At 65.4% G+C, this 22,489-nt stretch overlaps 4 protein-coding genes across 10 annotated transcripts in view; 2 read left to right on the top strand and 2 right to left on the bottom strand.

Moving 5' to 3' along the window:
* LOC143030886 (uncharacterized) overlaps positions 1–22,489 on the top strand; it is a 241,205-nt gene that overhangs the window by 54,512 nt on the left and 164,204 nt on the right. The window lies entirely within an intron of this gene.
* LOC143030887 (uncharacterized) overlaps positions 2,079–22,489 on the bottom strand; it is a 485,211-nt gene continuing 464,800 nt past the window's right edge. For all 3 annotated transcript variants that reach the window (XM_076194126.1, XM_076194128.1, XM_076194127.1), the window contains one exon: positions 2,079–2,240. The gene's annotated coding sequence lies outside the window, so the exon portion shown is untranslated. The remainder of the gene's footprint in view (positions 2,241–22,489) is intronic.
* Positions 5,440–10,564, top strand: LOC143032024 (uncharacterized). The gene is made up of 4 exons (XM_076196494.1): positions 5,440–6,183; positions 6,318–8,561; positions 9,527–9,963; positions 10,450–10,564. Exons 2-4 carry the CDS (start codon positions 6,408–6,410, stop codon positions 10,562–10,564), a joined length of 2,706 nt encoding a protein of 901 aa, XP_076052609.1. The 5' UTR covers positions 5,440–6,183; positions 6,318–6,407.
* Positions 10,910–12,308, bottom strand: LOC143032023 (uncharacterized). Its single transcript, XM_076196493.1, has 2 exons — positions 12,282–12,308; positions 10,910–11,969 (listed from the first exon to the last, which is right to left on the bottom strand). Exons 1-2 carry the CDS (start codon positions 12,306–12,308, stop codon positions 11,046–11,048), a joined length of 951 nt encoding a protein of 316 aa, XP_076052608.1. The 3' UTR covers positions 10,910–11,045.

Genomic DNA, 22,489 nt, shown 5'->3' with positions numbered 1-22,489 from the left:
TCAACAGACATTCCTTTCTTTTGTAAAGCCCCTTTCACCACATCCATCTCATCCTAGGACGCCCCCTCACGTTCACTCCTTCCACACCTCTTTTACTAATCTTTCTTCACTCATTCTTTCCATGTGTCCAAACCATCCCAATACTCTTTCATCAACACTATCTCCCAACTCCCTTTCCACCCCTGTTCTCCTCCTCACCTCCTCATTTATCACTCTATCTAGCCTAGTAACCCCTATCATACTTCTCAGACATTTCGTCTCAAACACATTCAAACTCCTTCTCTCTTCCTCTCTTATGTTCCATGTTTCTGCCTCGTACAGTGCTGTTGGCACAATCACTCCTTCATATAACCTCTTAGCATCCACTCCCAGATGTCTATTTCTCATTACACTTTTTAATACACCAAGGCATTTACTTGCTTCCCTCAATCTACATTCTACCTCCACCCCCACTCCTCCCTTTCCTGCCACATTTGCACCCAATTATCTAAAACTATCCACTTCCTCCAGTCTCTCTCCTTTAATGCTCACTTCCAGCCTGCTGTCACTCTCTCTCCTTGTACATCTCATCACCTTACTTTTGCCCACATTTATCCTCAGCTTCCTTCTATCACACACCTTCTCAAACTGTCACTAACTTCCTCAATCCCTCCTCTGATCCTGCTACAAGTGCAGTGTTGTCCGCAAACAACAACTGGCTCATCTCCCATTTTTCTCCATTTTCTTTAATCATCTCCAACCCCTGACCCACTACCCTTGCATTCACCTCTCACACCACCCCAACCATGTATGGATTAAACAGCCAGGGTGACATAACACATCCCTGACGAAGTCCCACCTTTACCTCAAACCACTCACTCTCTCCATTTCTAATCCTAACACAAGCTCTATAGCTCTATTACTCTCGTAAGAACTCTTAACTACTCTTAACAGCTTCCCTCCTATCCCATACATCTGCAGTATGCAGTGTCTTCCTGTCTACCCTGTCGTAAGCCTTTTCCAGATCCATAAAAGCCCAAAAAACATCCTTACCTTTTCCTATAGCTTTCTCACATATCTGTCTTACCACAAAAATCTGATCTACACAACCCCTACCTGTCCTAAACCCACACTCTTCCTCACAAATTACTCCCTCTGTTCCTCTCCTAATCCTCTCAATCAAGACCCTCCCATAAACCTTCCCAACTACACTCAAAAAGCTGATCCCTCTGAAACTACTACACTCACACTTGTCCCCCTTTCCCTTGTAAAGTGGAACTATACACGCACTCCTCTGGCACTCTATCCACTCATAAACAAACATTAAATAACCTCACCAGTCAGTCCACCATCACTGTACCTCCTTTCTTCAGACATTCTGCATAGCATCCATCCAACCCAGGTGCCTTACCTGCTCTCATCATCTTAACTGCTGCTTTCACTTCAGCTTTCCTTATTTCTCCTCCATTTTCCTCACTCATAACTCTCATTATCTTTGCACTTCCGACTGCAACTATCTTTCCCTCCCTATCCTCCTTCACATTTAGCAACTCCCTAAAATACTCTGCCCATCTTCCTCTGACTGCCTTCTCTTCCATTATCATCTCACCATCTGCACCTATTAACCTTTCCTTCTCTACTTGATTCCCCTCCTCTTCCTCTCTTAATTTCTTTCCAAAACATCTTTTCATTGATGATATAATGATATGGTTTACCGTCACAAACTCCTCCCTATCGGAAGGCTAAGACGGTGCCCCTCACAGAGGGCTTTGTCGTGTGGAATTTAATGAACCATGCCCTTGCTTCAACTTTGCCGGTGGTAGGATTTGAACCGCCATCCCCTCGACCTTCGCCGCAAGTAACGACGCCCTATCCGCTCAGCCAGCGAGCTTCCATCTTTTTATTACTTTCAAAATTTTCTGTCATACTCTTACCCCATTTCACATCTGCTCTCCTCTTTGCTTCCTTTATCTTATGCTTAACTTCCCTTCTCTTTACTTTGTACCTCTCATATGATTCCCTTATCATATTTTGTAACCAATTTCATGCCTGGAATAAAAAAAAGGGAAATAAATTGATCCATTAATACAAATGCAGTACATTTGAAGAAGCTGAGGAAACGAAGTTCTGATGCAAATTTCATGTCCACAGGTCACAAGAGACGAACAAAATCTCACCTCCAGAGTCAAGCGTCTTTCTTCTGGACCGTACTGATGCACCTCGACTAGGAATCAGCAAACTTTAACCAGACTCTCGTTTTCCTGAAGACGAAAAACAATGACAGATTTCTTCAACCATAATTTCAAACAAGGTTCTTCCATTCAAATATATGGCACACTCTCTCTTTAAAAAAAATATACAAATGATAAATAGTAACAAATAAACAAATAATAATACATACATTCATATACCAAAGGCTTTTTGGCCAAAAAACAAAGGCATAAAATCCACTCCCACCCATTCCATCCCCAACATACTCCACTCCCATCCACCCTCCCTCTTATCTTGGCACCTCCTGGATGACAGGTCATCCCTGCATCCTGCCCTAGGTCATAAGCAATGCAGCAAGAGACAGCACATCCATAGCAAGGGCACTGAACAATAATAATGATAAAATAGAAAGAAAAAAAATAAATAAATAAATAAATAAATAAAAAAATAAAACATAAAAGTCAGACTCCAAAAACTTGTTGGCTCGTCCTAACAACTGCCTGCAGTCAATCACGTCTGGCGACTTGTGACGGCTCTGTCCATTTGCGGAGGGCAGCTGACTCTCTCTGTCCTTGGTGGCTGCCGTCTGCAGTTATTTGTCCATACGGCAGAGAGTTAATCCACAATGGACGAATTCGAACTTACAAAACCATTCCGAGACCCTCTACCTTACCTTTACGGTCGTCATCACACGCTCCAACACACGGTGCATCTGCCGAGAGGCGAAGAAGGGTTTGACCTCTTCAATACGAGTCAAATATTCGCGTGCACGTCAGGTTGCCTGATGTACAACGATGCATCACAATGCATGCATTATAAAATACGTAGTGGGCACATGTAAAGTATGTTGTATTTGTACATACATGCATAAATACGTATACCAAAGGCTTTTTCCCTCTTACACGGGAGGTAGCCAAAAAGAAAAAGGCATGGAAACCACTCCCACCCATTCCATCCCCACATACTCCACTCCCATTCACCACCCCTCCCTCTTTTCTAGACTCCTCCTGGATGACAGGTCATCACGGCATCTCACCCACTGCCCCCCTCGGTCAGAAGCAATGCAGCAAGACACAGCACATTCACAGCAAGGCCACTTCATTATATCGGCGATCCCCCCTCTCCGTCCCCTCAAGCAGAAAAGGAGAAGATAGGGAGAAATACCTTCGGGCTGCGTCAGATTATTTTTCACGCATACTCCCTCACTCCACCATCCCCCACCCACTCCCTCTCATGCATCACAACATCATCCATACACAACCATTTTCCATTCACCCCTATCTTCTGTCCTTCCTCAACAGACATTCCTCTTTTGCAATGCCCCTTTTACCCCATCCATCCATCTCATCCTAGGTTGCCCCCTCATGTTCATTCCTTCCACCTCTGCCTTCCACACCTCTTTTACTAGTCTTTCTTCACTCATTCTTTCCACGTGTCCAAACCATCCCAATACTCTTTCATCCACCTTATCTCCCAACTCCCCTACCACCCCTGTTCTCCTCCTCACCTCCTCATTTCTCACTAAATCCAACCTAGTAACCCCTACCATACTTCTCAGACACCTCATCTCAAACACAAAAATAAATAAGTAAAATAAAGAGTCATTTTCCACCTTATTGACAGGACCCTGCCTGTCCATGAGCATCATTTCCCCCTGATAAGCAGCAATCCAGCCCAGCTGGTGCTGTAAAGTGACATCGCGGTCATCCTGAAAGCAGAGAAACATTCTTATTCGGCAGTGTGGCCACTCTTTGGCTTTTTTCCCAAGATCTTGGGATTTTTGCCATCATCTTGGAATCTTAGATATAAATGGTAAAAAATGAACAAATCTTGGTGAAAAAAATAAAAGATTTGTTACTTTTTTACAATTTATATCCAATTTTCCAAGATGATGGAAAAAATCCCAAGATATTGGGGGAAAGCCAAGGAGAGGCCACAGTGTTTAAAATATTTGGGACATAATGCACCTCTTATTCAGAAAGTCTCCACCCCCGTTCCTTGTACCAACTTTCACCCGAGCAAACGAGAGATTTTCTTCACTTATTAAGTCGTAGACATGCAGATTATTATCCTTTTTTTTTTTTTATTCAATTATCTTGTTTATTTATTTTCTAAATCCTGCCCTAGCTACAAATTCATGTGTGGTTTCATCTTGGTCTATATCTTTAAATAGACCAGTCATATCAAGATTTGGGTTATATCATCCAAGTTATTCCAAGTAGAAATATTTAAGGTAGTCTGGGGGTATTCACATTTGGGGACAGAGATGATGGTGGTGGTGGGGGGGTACTGTAAGTGAATTGGCCCTGCTGCATATGTGCTGTGCCTTGCTGCATTGCTTCTGGCCCAAGGCATTGGGCGGGAGACAGGATGACCCGTCATCCAAGAGGAGCCAAGATGAGAGGGAGGAAAGGGTGGTGGAATGGGTGGGACTGGGTGCGTGCCCTTTGATTTGGCTACCTCCCAATAAGGGGGAAAAAGCTCTTGATGTATATATATATATATATATATATTATATATATATTATATATACATATATATTATATATATATATATATATATATATATATATATATATATATAGATCAAACTGAGTAAATACAACAGGCATGATAGTGGGGGTCCGCGGGCCTAGGCTGAATCCCTAGTAAACAAATGCATGCAAGCTGTTCCGCTGATGTTGCTATCGATGTAATTCAGCCAAAATAAAATCTACCCCAGTCATCACCTTTCTATACGTACATGTGCGCACCACGCCACGCAATGCTACACAAAACGAATCACTTGCGGGCCAGCACAAAATAAACCGCTTACACACAGGTACAGCCGACATACGAATCGCCCAAAACTTCACATCAACCAAAAATCATTCGACCACAATTTTTTTTTATCAAGATCATTTATTAAAATCATTAATGACAATCAGGAATTAATGACAAAAAATCGAGATCATTGTCAGGAAAAGAAAAAAATCGGAATTCCGATTTAAATCTGAAGAATATCATGCCTGATACAAGATAAGTCAACAACCCACCATAGGATAGCTCTGTAGAACTCTGTGCCCTGGGTCCGTGGAGGAACTTGTCGAGTACCTCTTCTCCAAGTTGTCCCACTCCAGTCGAAGATTCTGCTGGTACAAACGGACCTCCCTGTGGCTCAGGATTTGGCTCGTGCTGTACGGAGAACCACAAGAATTATAAGGCACCTTAACTTACACTCTCTGGAAAGACGCAGTGTGGGGTGATCTAATAGACGTGTTCAAGTGGATCAAAGGCTTTAACAAGGGTGATGCAAACAAGGTCATCATATCAAAACAACAGGGCAGGACTCGCAGTAATGGTTATAAACTGGACAAAATTAGATTTCAGAAGGAAATAGGCAAGAATTGGTTTACTATTAGGGTGGTCGACAAATGGAATAGACTTAGTAACCTCGTAGTGAGTGCTGAAACTATCAGTTGTTTTAAGAAACGGTTAGACAACTTTATGGATGGGGATGACAGGTGGAGATGGATACAGAGCTGCCTAGTGTAGGCCTCATGGTCTCTTGCAGTCTCCTTCATTCTTATGTTCTTATGAGAACCATGCAGATTCGCAAATCAATGTAAATGCACTTTGGTGTGGCTCAGCTTTTGGCTCGTGCTGTACAGAGAACCACAAGAAGGTCAAGAATTAGGAAGACATAATGTAGCAGCACATTTGTAAAATGAGACTTGTTAACTCACTGTCGGAGAACGAGATAAGACAGAAGATCCGTATATTTCGACTGCTATCTGTGGTCTCCTTCATCGATCTAATGAAGAGGACCACAGATAGTGATCAAAATATATGGATCTCCGGTCTTTCTTGTGGTAATTATTGTACACTGGCAGTAATTATTGTACACTGGCAACACTGGCGTAACTGTTTTCATGTTTGGTATCACTGTGTACTGTTAGTTACAGTCGCACCACAGGCGAGTGTAGTTCCCCTCTTGCAGTTCCTCTGTTGATGTGTAAGTTTATGTGTGTTTATTTTGTCCTGTTATGTACTGTGTACATGCTGTGTTGCATGTTTGTCATAAATTGTTTATGTTGTGTTAATGTGTTTTATGGCTAACGCTAGATATTTTGTCTGTTTATGTTATAGATCTGAGAGCCGTTATTTTGTTGAATAAAGCTTGGAGTTTGCTACCAAGTGTTTCAGTCTCATAACAATTTATTCAACAAAATACTCGTCATGGCTAAGCTGCTTAAGCCATGTCGACTGGACACGGATCCCAGCTCTCCTACGGCGGCCAAGGAGTGGAAACACTGGCACCGAACCTTTCAAAACTTCATGGAGGAGAGTGGAGAGACCGCACCCAACAAGCTGAAGGCTCTAGTGAACTGTGTATCCCCGAGTGTGTACGAACTCATCGAAGACTGTGCTACGTATGAAGGTGCCGTTGCAAAACTAGAGAGTGTTTACGTCAAGTTACCGAATGAGATTTTTGCAAGGCATGTTTTGGCAACCCGACGACAGCAGTCAGGTGAATCCCTTGATGAATTTCTGAGAGAGTTACATAAACTAAGCAAGGGTTGTAACTTTAAGGCAGTCACAGCTGAACAATACCGGGAGGAGATGGTACGTGATGCGTTTATTAACGGTATTGCCTCAGCATTTATTCGTCAGCGCCTGCTAGAAAACAAGTCCTTGGATCTGGAGGCAGGGTACAGTCAGGCCCGTACATTGGATCTTGCCCAGCGTAATGCTGATTCCTACACGTCTTCCTTGCCTGTTCCTCATGCAGCTGCTTTAGTTCCAGGACAGCAAGGACAGCCTTGTGATGACCAACAACCGCAGTCAACGAAAGAAGAGGCAGAAAGAAGATCACCTGTGGACTCGACTGTCGCTGCTGCACATTCGTCAAAGAAGAAATGCTATTTTTGTGGTAATGCATTCCATATTACAGGTAGGAGTAGTTGTCCTGCCCGTGCTGTTACATGCAACAACTGTGGTAAGACAGGTCATTTTGCCAAAGTCTGTAGATCCAAGGCTAAGACTTCTGACAGCACTACTGCTACACTGTATAACCCCACTCTGCTCACACTTGCTGCCACTTTTCCAAAGAACCTTTCACATGCAGCTACAGACATCACTGTCAATGGTCATTCACTGAAAGCATTAATTGACTCATGCAGTTCGGATAGTTTCATAAGTGAGAAAGTGGCACAGAAACTAAAGCTGACAGTAGTTCTTGCAAGCAAGGAGATTTCAATGGCATCAGCATCTTTGAATACTAGCTCCCCTGGGTATGTTACGGTAGACTTGGGTCATGTCAATCAGAATTATCCATGTGTTCAGCTAGGGGTTTTAAAGGATTTATGTTGTGATGTGATCTTGGGTCATGTTTTTCAAAAGCAGCACGAGAGTGTAACTTTTCAGTATGGGGGAAATAAACCAAGTTTAAGGGTAACTAGTAACTGTGCCTTGGCAACAGCTGATATTGAGGAGCCTTCACTGTTTCCGAACTTACCCCAACAGTGTAAACCAATTGCAGTTAAATCCAGACGCTATAGTGAAGATGATCAGTTGTTTATAAGTGACCAGTTATCACGCTTGCTATCTGAAGGTATCATTGAGCCAAGCATATCCCCATGGAGAGCACAGGTCGTAGTTGTAAAAGATCCACTTGACAGGCACAAAAAGAGACTTTGTATTGATTATTCTCAAACCATCAACCAGTACACAGAACTAGATGCATATCCCCTTCCAAGGATAGAGGACATGGTGCACAGTCTTGCAAAGTACAAGGTGTTTTCCACATTTGACTTGAAGAGCGCATACCACCAAATTAGCATTAAAGAGAGTGAGAGGAAGTACACTGCTTTTGAGGGTGCAGGGAAATTATATCAGTTTTGCAGAGTCCCATTTGGTGTCACTAATGGAGTAGCAGTATTTCAGAGAGCTATGGATAAGTTAGTTGGAGATGAGGGTCTTAAAGATACTTTCCCATATCTAGATAATATTACTGTAGCTGGATCAACTCAGGATGAACATGATAGCAATGTTAAGAAATTTTTGGAGGTTATTCAGGAACGGAAGCTTACCCTCAATGAATCTAAATCAGTTATGTCTGTGCCTACAATCAATGTTCTTGGGCATTGTGTTGGTAATAATGTCATAAGGCCTGACCCTGACAGATTACGTCCTCTCCAGGAATTACCACCTCCCACAAATATAGGGTCTTTGCGAAGAGTTCAAGGGTTGTTTGCATATTATGCTAAATGGATTCCTGGCTTCTCCGATAAAATCCAACCCTTGATAAACACAAAAACTTTTCCATTGAGTGAATCAGCACTAGCTGCCTTTAACACCTTGAAAAAGGCAGCTTACGGATGCTTCTCTAAGGTCTGTGGATGAGAGCCTTCCTTTTGTTGTGGAGTGTGATGCTTCAGAGGTCGCTATCTCAGCAGTATTGAACCAGGGTGGCAGGCCAGTAGCTTTCATGTCAAGAACGCTTCAGGGAAGTGAGTTGCATTATCCTGCTGTAGAAAAGGAGGCTACAGCTATTATTGAAGCGGTTCGCAAGTGGAGTCATTTCTTAGCCAGAAGACATTTTACTCTGATTACTGATCAGCGCTCTGTAATGTTCATGTTGGATAACAGAAAAAGAACCAAGATAAAGAATAACAAGATACAAGAGTGGAGGCTTGAGCTGGCATCATTCAGTTATACGATACAATATCGTCCCGGGAAACAGAATGTTGCGCCGGATACCTTGTCTCGTGCATACTGCTGTTCTGTTTTCCCAATGTCGAATCTTACAGACATTCATGAGAATCTTTGCCACCCTGGGGTAACTCGGCTTTTGCATTTTGTGCGATCTAAAAACCTCCCCTTCTCAACAGATGATGTGAAAAAGGTGTGTGCTTCTTGTAAAGTCTGTGCACAGCAAAAACCACAATTCCATCGTTCAGCACAAGGGGTCCTCATTAAAGCCACACAGCCGATGGAACGCCTCAGTATTGATTTCAAAGGACCTTTACCTTCCACCACAAACAATAAGTACATACTTACAGTTGTTGATGAATACTCGCGTTTTCCTTTTGCATTTCTTTGTTCAAATATGAATTAAAAAACAGTAATCAAATGTCTTGAGTCTATCTTCAGTCTTTGTGGAATGCCGAGTTTCATTCATTCAGATCAAGGTCCTTCTTTCATTTCTCAAGAACTGAAGATGTACCTTTCTCAGAAGGGAGTTGCAACAAGTAAAACAACACTTTATCACCCAATAGGTAATGGTCAGGTTGAGAGGTACAACGGGATTATTTGGAAGGCTGTTTGTTTTAACACTTGAATCTCATGGTTTGAAGAACCAACACTGGGAGATGGTGCTTCCCGAGGTTTTGCATTCAATAAGATCACTCTTATGCACTGCAACCAATGAGACTCCACATGAGCATTTCTTCAGGTTCCAACGACGTTCTAGTTTCAGAAATGGATTACCAACATGGCTTTTGACCCCTGGGCAAGTGTTATTGCGGCGGCATGTTAGGTCTAGCAAACACGAACCATTAACTGATCAGGTAGAACTTGTTGATGTGAACCCAATGTACGCAAGTGTCAAATATCCAGACGGGCGTGAGTCAACTGTGTCTATCCGTGACTTAGCTCCAAGTCCTGAGAGTCCGACGACTCTTACTTACCCGGATAAGGCACCAGGAAATATAGAGACTCCGGGTTCACCCACAACACAAGATGTACAGCCTCATACTAATCATGACTCTCATTCATTCACTGAGCCCACTGAGTTAAGGAGGTCGACTCGCGTGTCAAAGCCCCCCGATCGTTACGGATGGGACTAATCTGATATTTCTGACATGGTATCCATTCTGTTAATGCTGAATTTTTCTAGGAGGGGAGAATGTGGTAATTATTGTACACTGGCAGTAATTATTGTACACTGGCAACACTGGCGTAACTGTTTTCATGTTTGGTATCACTGTGTACTGTTAGTTACAGTCGCACCACAGGCGAGTGTAGTTCCCCTCTTGCAGTTCCTCTGTTGATGTGTAAGTTTATGTGTGTTTATTTTGTCCTGTTATGTACTGTGTTCATGCTGTGTTGCATGTTTGTCATAAATTGTTTATGTTGTGTTAATGTGTTGTATGGCTAACGCTAGATATTTTGTCTGTTTATGTTATAGATCTGAGAGCCGTTATTTTGTTGAATAAAGCTTGGAGTTTGCTACCAAGTGTTTCAGTCTCATAACATTTCTTATCTCATTCTTCGACAGTGGGTTAATGAGTTTCGAGGACAAGAATGATGAAGATTTGCAATACCCTCAATCCCTTCCACAAATTGGCAAACTTATGCGGTTTAATCCAGTCCAGCTTATGAGACAGCAATGATGATATGGTTTAACGTCACAAACTTGCCCCCTATCAGCAGGCTAGGAAGGGCCCTGTAGTGGACTTTGTAGCATGGAATCTAATGAATCATGCCTTTGCTTCAACTCACCCTACACCTTCCCAAATTCTTTCACTAAATTCCTCAATCCCTCCTCTGATCCTGCTAAAAGTGCAGAAAATGAGATGACAGAGAGAAATCCCTTCGGGCTATGTCAAATTATTAGTCACACATAATATATATATATATATATATATATCGTATACTGATGAAACGTAACTAACCTCAAGGGAAGAACCTGTGGTGTAGAAAAAGGTACGACTCACCTGACCTCCAATCCAGTTTCTTGTACGGTACGGTACACTTCGGAAGACTGCCTTTCGTTACCGCTGACTCCTGAGACTGGGGTCACTGTTGCGGTAGGTGCCCCGTGCCAGCCAAAGAGTGGTTCCTTGGTAAAACCCTGAGGTCTCTGAGGATGAGTCAAGTGTCTGCCTGGTCCCTTCTTCCCTTTGAAGTTGTACCTGTCTTTGGTGAGGCCTTCTGGCACGGGGATGTGGATCGCACTCGAGAGGAGCAGGTCTCCGATGGTGGGGAGACACCAGGTGGATGGGACGGTTGGACGACAAGTCCCTGGGATGGTTCTTGTGCACACTGCTGGGCCAACACTCCGCTTGGCCGAGACGGCAACGAGCACAGTCGGGACCGAGGTTCACAGGAATGGACTGAAGACAATGGTGGGAGCTGCTGAGTCAGTGACACGTGAGAATGAGGCAGTGAAACAAGTGGCGGTGGTGGGGACACGTACGGTTGGTGTGACGGGAGAGGAGCTTGAAATCGGGGTGACACACAACTTTGGAATGATGATGCATACCCTTGGGACGAAGGCACGTGTAGCAGAGGTGGCAGGGGGCACGGGTGCGAGGGTGATCCGACGGGGTTGGGTAGAGGGGGGCAAGGCTGACCTGTCGTAATATACCCCTGGTGTGTCGGCATGCACGGCTGTGGAGAGGACCCAGAGGGACGAGGGTGTACTGTGGAGGGCTGGGATGAAGCCTGTGGCTGTACTCCATCCTCCTCCTCCTCCTCCTCCTGGAGCAGCACGATATCCGAAGAAGAAACAGTACTCCCATCCCTCGTAGTTGGCTCTTCGTATGCCACACGACTCTCTGTAACGGAACAATCATCTACTGCAGCCGTCTGTCCGCTACGATCCGGGAGATTCATGTCCAAAGGTGGCGGCTCCTCATGTTGCGGTTCCTCGCCTTCCAACAGGTGCTCTTCTGACAGGGTAGGTTCCTCCCAGCTTGAGTACAAGTCCATCACCAAGGATTCTGGCGAAGGAGGACCGCCGCTCTGCCTGTCCCCGTGGTCGTCCGATGGAGGTTGGAAGGTCAAGGTGTCCACCTGAGGGAGATTTTAGATATTGCCATTAGGTCTCTATATACCAGGGGTGGCCAAACCGTGGCTCTTTGACCTTTAATATGCTGCTCATGGAAATATGATGGCTGATTTTTTTTTTATCACAGTTAACATAAAAGGTACATACAAACATATACTAAAGGCTTTTTCCCCCTCACAAGGGAGGTAGCCAAAATACAAAGGCATAGAAACCACTCCCGCCTATTCCATCCCCACATACTCCACTCCCATCCACCCCATCTCTCTCCCTCCCTCCCTCTTATCTTGGCTCCTCCTGGATGACGAGTCATCCCTCACATCTCTTGTGTACTGTAAGGTCTCCATTTACCACCAAGGGCCACTTGCCACATTCTGTTGACTCCAAACAGTTCTTGGAGTTCTCCGCCCCAGCCCCAATCCCACAGAACCCGAAATGGAGAGGAACCTGTACATTCAAACTCCAAACTGTTCTTGGAGTCTCCAAACCGTTCTTGGAGTCTCTGCCCCAGCCCCCATCCCACAGAACCTGAAATGGAAAGGAACCTGGACATGCAAACTCCAAACCGTTCTTAGAGTCTCCGCCCCAGCCCCAATCCCACCCCCACACAACCTGAAATGGAGAGGAACCTCCGCCTGCACAATAGGCAGTGCAGGGCTCCTCCAAAGTGCCGTCAATAAATACCTGGAGAGAGAAAGAGAAGGTCACTTTTCCTTTCTTAGCTCAGGAAAGCTCTTTTGAAACATTTTGAAGTGAAAGGGGGGAGGAGGGAGGGAGGGGGGAGAGAGGGAGGGGGGAGAGAGGGAGGGGGAGAGGAGGGGAGGGAGGGGGAGAGGGGGGGAGGAGGGAGGGGAGGGGAGGAGAGGCGGGGAGGGCGGGGGAGGAGGAGAGGAAGGGAGGGGGAGAGAGAGGGAGGGGAGGGGGAAGGGGAGGTGGAGGGGGGGGGGGGGGATGGGGGGGGGGGGTGAGGATAGGCAGGGGAGGGGGAGGAAGGGGTAGGAGACGGGGAGGGGAGGGGGAGTGGGGAGAAAGGGGAGAGGGAGGGGTGGGGAGAGGGGAGGGGAGGGGGGGGCTGGGGGGGAGGGCGGGGGGGGCGCGGGAGGGGTTGTAGGGCGGGTGGGGTGCCGGGCGGGTGGCGGGGGGGTAGGCGGGGCGCGGCGGGGTCCGAGGGGGGGAGGGTTGCGGCGTGGATCGGCGGGGGGCGGGGGGGGGGGCGCGGAGGGTTATCCGGCGCGGAGGGAGGTCGGGCGAGGCGAGGGGCGGTTGGGGGGGAGGGGCGCGGGGTGGGCAGGGGGGGGGGGCGGATGGGGGGGGGGGTGGGGGGCGCGGGGGGGGGGGCGGGGGGGGGGGGGGCGGCGGGGGCGGGGGGGGGGGGGGCTGGGGGGGGGGGGGCGGGGGGGGGGTGGGGCGGGGGGGGGGGGGGGGGGGGGGGTCGGGCGGGCGGGGGGGGGCGGGGGCGGGGCGGGGGGGCGGCGGGGGGGGGGGGGCGGGGGGGGCGGGCGGGGGGGGGCCGGGGGGGGGGGGGGCGGGGGGGGGGGCGGGGGCCGGGGGGGGGGGGGGGGGGGGGGGGCGGGGGGGGGGGGGGCGGGGGGGGGGGGGGCCGCGGGGGGGGGGGGGGGGGGTGGGGGGGGCGGGGGGGGGGGGGGGGGCGGGGGGGGGAGGGGGGGGGGCGGCGCCGGCGGCTCGGGGGTGCGGGGGGGTGGGGGGGGCGGGGGGAGGGGGTCGGGGGGGGGGGGGCGGTGGCGGGGGGGGGGGGGGGCTGGGGGGGCGGGGGGGGGGGGTGGGCGGGGCGGGGGGGGGCGGGGGCGGGGGGGAGAGAGGGGGGGGGGGTGGGGGGGGGGGGGCGGGGGGGGGGGGGGGGGGGGGGGGGGGGGGGGGGGGGGGGGGGGGGCGGGGGGGGGCGCGGGGGGGGGGGGGGGGGGGGGGGGGGGGGGGGGGGGGGGGGGGGGCCGGGGGGGGGGGGGGGGGGGGCGTGGGGGTGGGGGGGGGGGCAGGCGCGGGCGGGCGGGTGGGCGGGGGGGGGGGTGGGGGGGGGGGGGGGGGGGGGGGCGCCGGGGGGGGGGGGCGGTGGGGCCGGGGGGGGGGGGGGGGGGGGGTGGGGGGGGTGGGTGGGATGAGTGCAGCGGGGGGGGGCGGGGGGGGGGGCGGCGCGGGGGGGGGGGGGGGGGGCGGGGGGTGGGGGGGGGCGCGGGGGGGGGGGGGGGGGGGGGGGGGGGGGGGGGGGGGGGGGGGCGGGGGGGGGGCGGGGGGGGGGGGGGGGGGCCCCCCCCCCCGGGGCGCGGGGGCGCCCCGGCCCGCGGGGGGGGCCGGGGGGGGGGGCGGGGGGGGGGGGGGGGGGCGCGGGGGGGGGGGGGGGGGGGGGGGGGGGGGGGGGGCGCCCCCGGGGCGACGGGGGGGGGGGGCGGGGGGGGGGGGCGGTGGGGGGGGGGGGGGGCCGGGGGGGGGCGGGGCGCGGGGGGGGGGGGGCGGGGGGGGGGGGGGGGGGCGGGGGCGGGGGCGGGGGGGGGGGGGGCGGGGCGGGGGGGCGGGGGGGGGGGGGGGCGGGGGGGGGGGGGGGAGTGGTGGGGGGGGGCGGGGGGCCGGGGGGGGGGGGGGGGGGGGGGGGGGGGGGCGGGGGGGGCGGCGGCGGGGGGGGGCGGGGGGGGGGGGGGGGGGGGGGGCGGGGGGGGGGGGGGGTGGGGGGTGGGGGGTGGGGGGGGGGGGGGTGGGGGGGTGCGGTGGGGGGGGGGGGGGGGGGGGGGGGGGGGGCGGGGGGGGGGGGGCGGGCGCGGCGGGCGCGGGGGGGGGGGGGGAGCGCGCGTCGGGTGGGGGGTGCGGGGGTCGGGGCGCGCCGGGGGCGGCGGGGCGGGTGGGGGCGGGGCGCGGGCGCGCTGCGCGGGCGGGTCCGCCCGGCGCCCGGGGGCGCCGGACGGCGCAGGGGCGCGGGGCGCCGCTTGCGTCGGGAGCGGGGCGGGGGGGGGCGTCGGGGGGCGCGGGGGGGGGGTCGGGCGCGCGGGCGGGCGCGGGGGGGGGGGGGGGCGGGCCCGGGGGGGGGGCCGGGGCGGGGGGAGGGGGGGGGGGCTCGGCGGCGCGGGCTCCGCCGGGGGGGGAGGGGGGGGGGGGGGGGGGGTCCGGGGGGGTCGACGGGGGGGGGGCGTCGGCGGGGGCGCGGGGTGCGCGGGGGCGGCGGGGCGCGCGGAGGGCGCGGTTGGGGCGCCGGGCGGGCTCGCGGTGGCGGACCGGCGCGGAGCGAGCCGCGCGCGCGCGGGGGGCGGCGCGGGCGCGCGCGCGGGGCGCTGCGGGCGCGCCGCGCGGGGCGCGCGGGGCGCGGGCCCCGAAGCGCGGGGGCGCGCGCCCGCGCGCGCGGGAGCGGGCAGGCGCCGGGGCGCACCGCGTCGAGGGCGCGGGCGCGGGGGCGCTCGCGCGGGGCGGCGTCGCGCGCGGGCGCGGAGCGCGGGGCGCGCCGCGTCGGCGCGGGTCGCGCGGGGCGCGGCGGCCCAGCGCGGGCGCGCGCGGGCAGGCGTTGGGGCGGCCGCCGCGCGGGGCGTCGGAGCGCGCGGGGGCGGCGGCTCCGCGGGAGTGCGCGGGCCCGGCCCCGGCGCGCGGGCGCGCCGCGCGCGGCGGGGCCTACGGCGGTCGGAGCTCGCGGCGGGCGCGCGGGGCGGGCGCGGCGCAGCGCGCGCGGGGCGCGGGCGCGCGCGGCCGGGGGCCGGGGGCGCGCGGCGCGGGTGCGCGCGCGGCGCGGTTGGCGGGGGCGCCGCTGCGGCGCCGCGCGTTCGCGCTGCGGGTGGCGGCGCGGCGCGAGGAGCGTTCGACAGCTGCGGGCTGGCGCGGCGAGGGCGAGTCGGAGTCCGGGGGCGCGGCGGGTGCTGAGGCGCGTGCGACTCGCGGGCGGGAAGCGTCGCGGACGGTCGCGCGGGGCGGCGGAGCGCGGCGCTCGCGCGGGCGCGACGGGCGAGGCGCGGCGCGGCGTCGCGCGGCGGGGGGGTCGGCGGGACGAGGGGCGCGTTCGCGCGCGCGATGGGCGGGCGGGACCCGTGGGCGTTCGGGCGCGGGCCGCGCCAAGCGGGGCGCGGGGTCGCGCGGCGCGCGCGGCGCGTTGGCGGCGCGGCGCGGGGCCGCGGTACGCGCGTCGCGCGGCGTCGCGGCGCGGCTCCCCTGGTCTGCGTCGCGGCCCAGGCGGCTTCGCTTCGCGCGGAACGCGCGCGCGGCGCGGGCGGCGCCCGTCGATACATGCGGAGCGCCCGGCGCGCGCGTCGCGCCTGCGGCGCGCGGGCGCGCGGCTCGGCGATTCGCGAGCGGGTCGCGCGGCTCGATACGCGGCGTTCCGCGCGCGGCGCGGCCTTATTTCGTGCTTAGCCGGCGGCGCACGGAGGGGGTGCTCGGGGCGTGGGCGGCGTCGTCCGGGGGGGGCGCGTCGGGGGTACGCCGGGGGAAAGCGCGGGCGCGCCGCGGCGAGGCGCGCACGGGGGCGGGCAGGGAGCGCGGGGCGAGGGCGCGCGCGCGCGGCGTTCGGGCCGGTGTTTTTATCGCATGCCTGCGCGGCGCGCGCGCTTGCGCGCGTTCGGCCGGCGCGCGCGCGATATCTGCGCGGGCGCGGCGGCGCGGCGCGCCTGTTTGTTTATTCGGCGGCGTAACGTCGCGCGCCAGGCTTCGGGCGTGACGCGGCGGGTCGCGTCGCGTTCTTTCGGCGCGCCAGGCCGCGGCGGCGCGCGGGTCGGGACGTCGGACGCGGTGTGCGCGCGGACGGGTCGGGCGGCGCGGCGCGCGGGGCGGCGCGCGGCGCGGGGGAGGGGCGGAGGCGGCGGCGGGGTGGCGGGTGCTCGCGTGCGGAGCGGCGAGCGCTCGGTCTCGCGCGCTGGGCGCGAGGCGCGCGCCGGGCGCGGGGGGCTCGCGGGCCGCGCCCGCGGGGGCGACAGCCGCGGGGCGCGGCGCGCGCGCGCCCGTCGCGGGGAGTGAGGCTCGAGCGCGCGCGGGCGCGCGGGGCGCGCGGAGCGGGTAGAGAGGCCCGGTCGGCGCGGTTTCCGCGGCGGGCGCGCGGGGCCCCTTTCGCAGGCGCATCCCGCGCGCGCGACGCGGCGCGCGGGGCGCCGCGCGGGCGCGCGGGGAGCTGGCGCGCAGCGCGCGGCGGAAGCGGGGAGGCGCGCGCAGGGCGGGCGCGTGGGCGTTTTCTCAGTCCCGCGGGTCGCTACTATCGGCGCCAGCGGGCGACGGGGGCGCCATGCGCGTGAGCGCTCGGCGGCGTCGCGGGGCGCGCGGCGCGCTGGGCGCACAGCGGGGCGTGGCACCGGCGCCTCGCTGCCGCGGCGGCGCGCCGGAGGCCGGGGGCCGGGGGTCGCGGGCGGGCGCGGCGGCGCGGGAGCGCGGCGCGTACGACGAGCGGGGCGCACTAGTTCGAGGGGCCGTGGGCGTTCGGGGCGCGGCGGCGCGGTGGGCGGCACGCGAGCGGGCGTACGCGGTCGCGCGGGCGGCGGGCGGCGCGCGCGCGGGGCGCGCCCGCGCGACGGGCGCGCGGCGGGGGCCGCGCGCGCGGCGCGCGGGGGGCGCGGCGTTCGGGTCGCGGCGCGCGCGGGGTCGGTGGCGCGGCGCGGGGGCGCGGCCGGGCGCGGGCGGCGCGCGGTGCGGGGCGGGCCGAGCGCGAGGGCGCCGGCGCGTCGCTCAGGCGCCGGCTCGGCGCGCGGGCGTTCGCGCCGTCGCGGCGCGGGGGGGCGCGCGCGCAGGCGGCGCGGCGCCGCGGCGCGCCCGGCGGCGGCGTCGCGGTCGCGCGCGCGCGGCGGGCGGCCGCGCGGGGGCGCGCGACGCGGGGCCGCCGCGGCGCGGCGGCGGGCTGCTTCGCGGGGACGTCGGGGCGGCGGCGCGCCGGGCGGGCGACGGCGGCGCGCAGGCGGGGCGCCGGCCCTGGCGCGCGGGGGCGCGCGGCGGCGCGCGGCTCGCGGGTCGCGCGCTCCGGCGGCGTCGCGGGCACTGGCGCGCGCGGTCCCGCGCGGCAGGGGCGGCGCGCGGGGGCGGCGGCCTACGGCGGCGCGCGCGGGCGGCGCGGCCCCAGGCGGCGCGCGTAGCAGCGCGGGCGCGCGTCGCGCGGCGCGCGTCTGGGACGCGGCCGGGGCGGCGGCGCGCCGGGTCGGGCCGGGCTCAGGCGGCGCGCGGCGGCGGGGGGCGTCCGGCGGGCGCGCGTGGGGAGGGGCGCGGCGCGCGTCTGCGCGGTGCGCGCGGGGCTGGGCGACGCCGCGGAGCGGCGGCGGGGGGGCGGGGCGCGGCGGGGGGCGCGGGACGCGGGCGACGGGGCGCGGGTGCGGGGGCGGCCGGGCGGGCCGCGGGGCGCGTGGGGGCGCGGGCGCGGCGGGGGGGGCGGGCGGCGCGGCGGGGCGCGCGGCGCGGCGGCGCGGGGGGCGGGCGGCGCGCGAGGCGGACGCGGGCGGGCGCGGGGCGGCCGTGGGGGGCGGACGGAGGGGCGGGGGGGGGGGGGCGGGCGGGCGCGGGCGGGGCGCGCGCGCGGGGGCGCGCCCGGCGGGGCCGTCGTGGGCGTGGCTCGCGGTGTGGCGGGGGCGCGGGCGCGCGGGCGCGGGGGGGCGGGCGGGGGGGGGGGCGGGGCTGCGGCGTGGCTCGCGGGGGCGCGGGCGCGTCGGGCGCGCGCGGGCGCGCGGGGGGGCGGCCTGGGGCGCGGCGCGCGGCGGGGGGCGGGCGGGCGGCGGGCGGCCGGGGGGGGGCGGCGGGCGGGCGCGGGGGCGGCGGGGTGGGGGGGGGCGCGGTGCCGGGCGGCCGCGCCGGGGGGCGGGGGGAGCGCGGCGCGGGGGGGCGCGGCGGGCGCGCGGGGGCGGGGGCGTCGAGGGGCGGGGGGGCGGCGTGCGCGGGGGGGCGCCGCGCGGCGCGGGCCGGGGCGCGGGGGCGGGCGGGGGGCGGCGCGTCGCGGGGGCGGCTCGGAGCCGGCGCGCGGCGCGTCGGGGCGGGCGCGCGGGCGCGCGCGCGCGCGAGGGGCGCGGCGTCGCGTGGGCGTGCGCGCGCGGCGCGCGTCGCGCGGGGCGGCGTGGTCGCGGCGGCCGGGGCTGCGGTCGCGGCGCCCGCGGCGCGTCGCCGGGGCCGGTCGGGCGGCGGCGCGGTGGGCGGGGGGGCGCGGGGGGGCGGTCGGCGGGGGCGCGCGGCGGCGCGGGGGGCGCGGGGGGGCGCGGGGCGGGCGCGGGGGCGGGGGCGCGCGGGGCGGGGGCGGCGGGGGGGGCGCGCGGGCGCGGCGCGCGCGCGCGGTCGCGCGGCGGGGCGGCGGGCGGGGCGGGGGGCGGGGGGGGCGGGCGCGGCGGCGGCGCGGGGGCGGGGGGCGGGGCGGGGGGGGCCGGGGGCGGCGCGGGGGCGCGGGCGGCGCGGGCCGGGCGGCCCCCGGCCCGGGGGGCGGGCGCGGGGGCGGGCGGGGCGCGGGGCGGGGCGGGCGGGGGGGCGCGGCGGGCGGGGGGGTCGCGGGGGGGGTCGGGGGGGGGGGGCGCGGGGGGGCGCGCGGCGCGCGGCGCCCGGCGGCGGCGCGCGGGGCGGGGGGCGGGCGCCGGGCGGGCGCGGGCGCCGGCGGGCGCGGGCGCCCGCGGCGCGGGGCGCCGGCGCGGCGGGGGCGCGGCGGCGGGGGGCGGCCGGCCGCGCGGGCGGCGGGGGGGCCGGCGGCGCGGGCGGGGCGCGGCGGGCCGGCGTCCGGGGGGGCCGGCGGCGCGGGGCGGCGGCGGGCGGGGCGCGCGCGGGGCGGGCGTCGGGGCGGGCGCGCCGGGCCCGTCCCCGCGGGCGGCGGGGGGGGCGGGGGGCGCGCGGCGGGGGCGCCGGGGGCGGCGGGCCGCGGGCGTCGGCGCCGCGGCGCGCGCGGGGCGCGGCGCGGCGGGGGTCCGGGGGGGGCGCGTCGGCGGGGGCGGGGGCGGTCGCGGGGGCGGGGCCGCGTCGGCGGGCGGTCGCGGGGGCGCGCCGGGCGCGGCGCGGCGGCGCCGCGGGGGCGGGCGGGGGCGCGGGGGTCGCGCGCGGCGCCGGGCGGGGCGGGCCGGCGCGGGCGGGCCGGCGGGGCGGGGGGCCGGGCGGGGGGGGCGCGGGCCGGCGGGGCGGGGCGCCGCCGGTCGCGGCGCGGGCGCGGCGGCGCGGGGTGCGCGGGTGCGCGTCGGCGCGGGGGGGCGCGCGCGGGGCGGCGTCGCGCGGGGGGCCGGGGCGGGGGCGGCGGGGCCGGGGGGGGGGTCGGCGGGCGGGTCGGCGGGCGGCGCGCCGGGGGGCGGCGCGCGGCGCGGGCCGGCGCGGCGGGCGGGGGGCGGCGGCGCCGCGGTCGCGGCGCGCGCGCCGGGGTCGCGGCGCGGCGCGGGCGCGCGGCGGGCGCGGGCGCGGGCGCGGGCGCGGCCGGCGGCGGCGCCCGGGCCGGGCGGGCGCCGGTCGCGGGGGCGCCGGGCGGGGGCGTTGGCGGTCGGCGGGGGCGTCCGGCCGCGGGGGCGGGCGGGGGCGGGGGGCGGGCGGGCGCGCGCGCGGGGGCGGCGCGGGGCGCGCGGCCGGCGGGGGGGGCGCGGCGCGGGGCGGCGGCGGGGGGGGCGCGGCGGCGGGGGCGGGCGGCGGGGCGGCGGGCGGCGCGCGGGCGGCGCCCCGCGGGCGCGGGGCGTCGGCGTCGGCGGGGCGGCGCCCGCGGCGGGGGCGCGGGGCGGGGGGCGGGGGGCGCCGGGCGCGCGGGCGGGCCGGGGCGGCGGTCGCCCCGCGGTCGGCGGGCGCGGCGGCGGCCGGCGGCGCGCGGGGCGGGGCGCGGGCCGCGGGGCCGGGGCGGGGGGCGTCGGGGGGGGGGGGCGGCGGGCGGGGCGGGGGGCGGCGCGGCGGCGGCGGCGGGGCGGGGGTGGTCGCGGCACCGGGGGCGGGCGCCGGCGGGGCGGGCGCCGGGGGGGGGCGGGCCGCCGCGGCGCGGGGGCGGCGGGGGGGGGGGCGCGCCCGCGGCGTCGGCGGCGCGCCGGGCGGCGCGCGCGCGCGGGGGCGGGCGGGGCGCGCGGGGTCGGCGGGGGGGTCGCGGGCCGGCGCGGGGCGGGCCGGTCGGCGGGGCGGCGCGGCGCGCGCGCCGGGGGGCGCGGCGCGGCGGCGGTCGCGCGGGGGCGGCGGCGGGGCGGCGCCGCGCGGCGGCGGCGCGGGCGCGCGCGCGGCCCGGGCGGCGCGGCGTCGGCGGCGGGCGGGCGGGCGCGCGTCGCGGCGGCGCGCGCGGTCGGCGGCGCGGCGCGGCGCGCGGCGCGGGGGGCCGCGTCGCGGCGGGGCGGGCGGCGCGCGGGGGCGGCGGGCGCGCGGGGCGGGGGGGCGCGGGCGGGGGCCGCGGCGCGCGGGCGGCGGCGGCGGGCCGCGGCGCGCCGCCGGGGGCGGGGGGGGGCGGGGGGCCGCCCGCGCGGCCGGGCGCGGGCGGGCGGGGGCGCGCGCGGCGCGCGGGGGCCGGGCGGGCGCGGCGGCGGGCGGCGGGCGGGGCGGGGGCGCGGCGGCGCCGGACGCGCCGGCGGGGGCGGGGCGGCCCCGGGCCCGGCCGCCGGGGGGGCCCGGCGCGCGGGGCGGGGGCGGGGGGGGCGGCCGCGAGCGGCGGCGGGGGCGCGGCGTCGGCGGGGCGAGGCGCGGCCCGGCGCGCCGTCCGGGCGGGCGCGGCGGCGGCGCGGCGGGTCGGCGCGGCGCGGCGCCGCGGCGGGGCCGGCGGCCCGGGCGCCCGGGTGGGGCGGGGGGGCGCGGGCCGGCGCGCGCGCGGCCCGGCGCGGGCGCGCGCCCGCCCCGGAGGCCCGGGGGGGCGGCGCCGGCGGCGGGGCGGGCGGGCGGGGCGGGGCGCGCGGGCGCGCGCCTCGCGGCGCGGGGCGGCGCGGGCGCGCGGGCGGGGCGCCGCGGGCGGGCGGGGCCGGGGCGCGCGGCGGGGCCGCCCGGGGCGTTCCCGCGGGCCCCGCGGGCGCGCGGCGGCGGGCGCGGGCGCGCGCGCGGTCCGCGCGCCGCGCGCCCCGCGCGCGTGTCGCGGCGCGGCCGGCGGGCGGGGGACGGCGGCGGCGCGGGGCGCGCGGCGGCGGGGTCGGCGCGTCGCGCGCCGGGCGCGCCGGCGGTCGTGGGCGCGCGCGGCGGCGCGGCGGGCGCCGGGCGCGCGCGGTCGCCGGCGGCGGCGGCGCGGGGCGGCGCGGCGCCGGGCGCGCCGGCGGGGGCGCGGCGGGCCGCGCGCCCGCGGGGCGGCGCCCGGGGCGCGCGCGGGGGCGCGCGGCGGGGCGGGGCGGCGGGGGCGGGGGGCCGCGCGGGCCGGCGCGCGGCGCGCGGCGCGGCGGGACCGGGCGCGCGCGCGCGTGTCGGGGCGGCGGCGTCGGCGCGCGGGCGCGGGGCGGGGCCGCGGTTCGGGCGGCGGGCGAGGCGGCCGGGGGCGGGGCGCGGGGGCGCGGCGCGGGGGCCGGCGGCGGGCGGGGCGCGGGCGGGGCGGGGGGCGCGCGGGGGCGCGCGGCCGCGGCCGGGCGCGCCGCGGGGCGCGGGTCGGCGGGGCGCAGCGCGCCGCGGGGGGGGCGGGCGCGGGGGCGGCCGCGGCGGGGCGGGGGGGCGGGGGCGGGCCGGGCGGGCGGGCGGCCGCGGC

The sequence above is a fragment of the Oratosquilla oratoria genome, chromosome 12 (genome assembly GCF_046742065.1).
Source record: "Oratosquilla oratoria isolate Oo_2021 chromosome 12, ASM4674206v1, whole genome shotgun sequence".
NCBI classification, from domain to species: Eukaryota; Metazoa; Arthropoda; class Malacostraca; order Stomatopoda; family Squillidae; genus Oratosquilla; species Oratosquilla oratoria.
The sequence above is the reverse complement of the archived record's forward strand: the minus strand, read 5'-3'. Positions and strand labels throughout refer to the sequence as shown.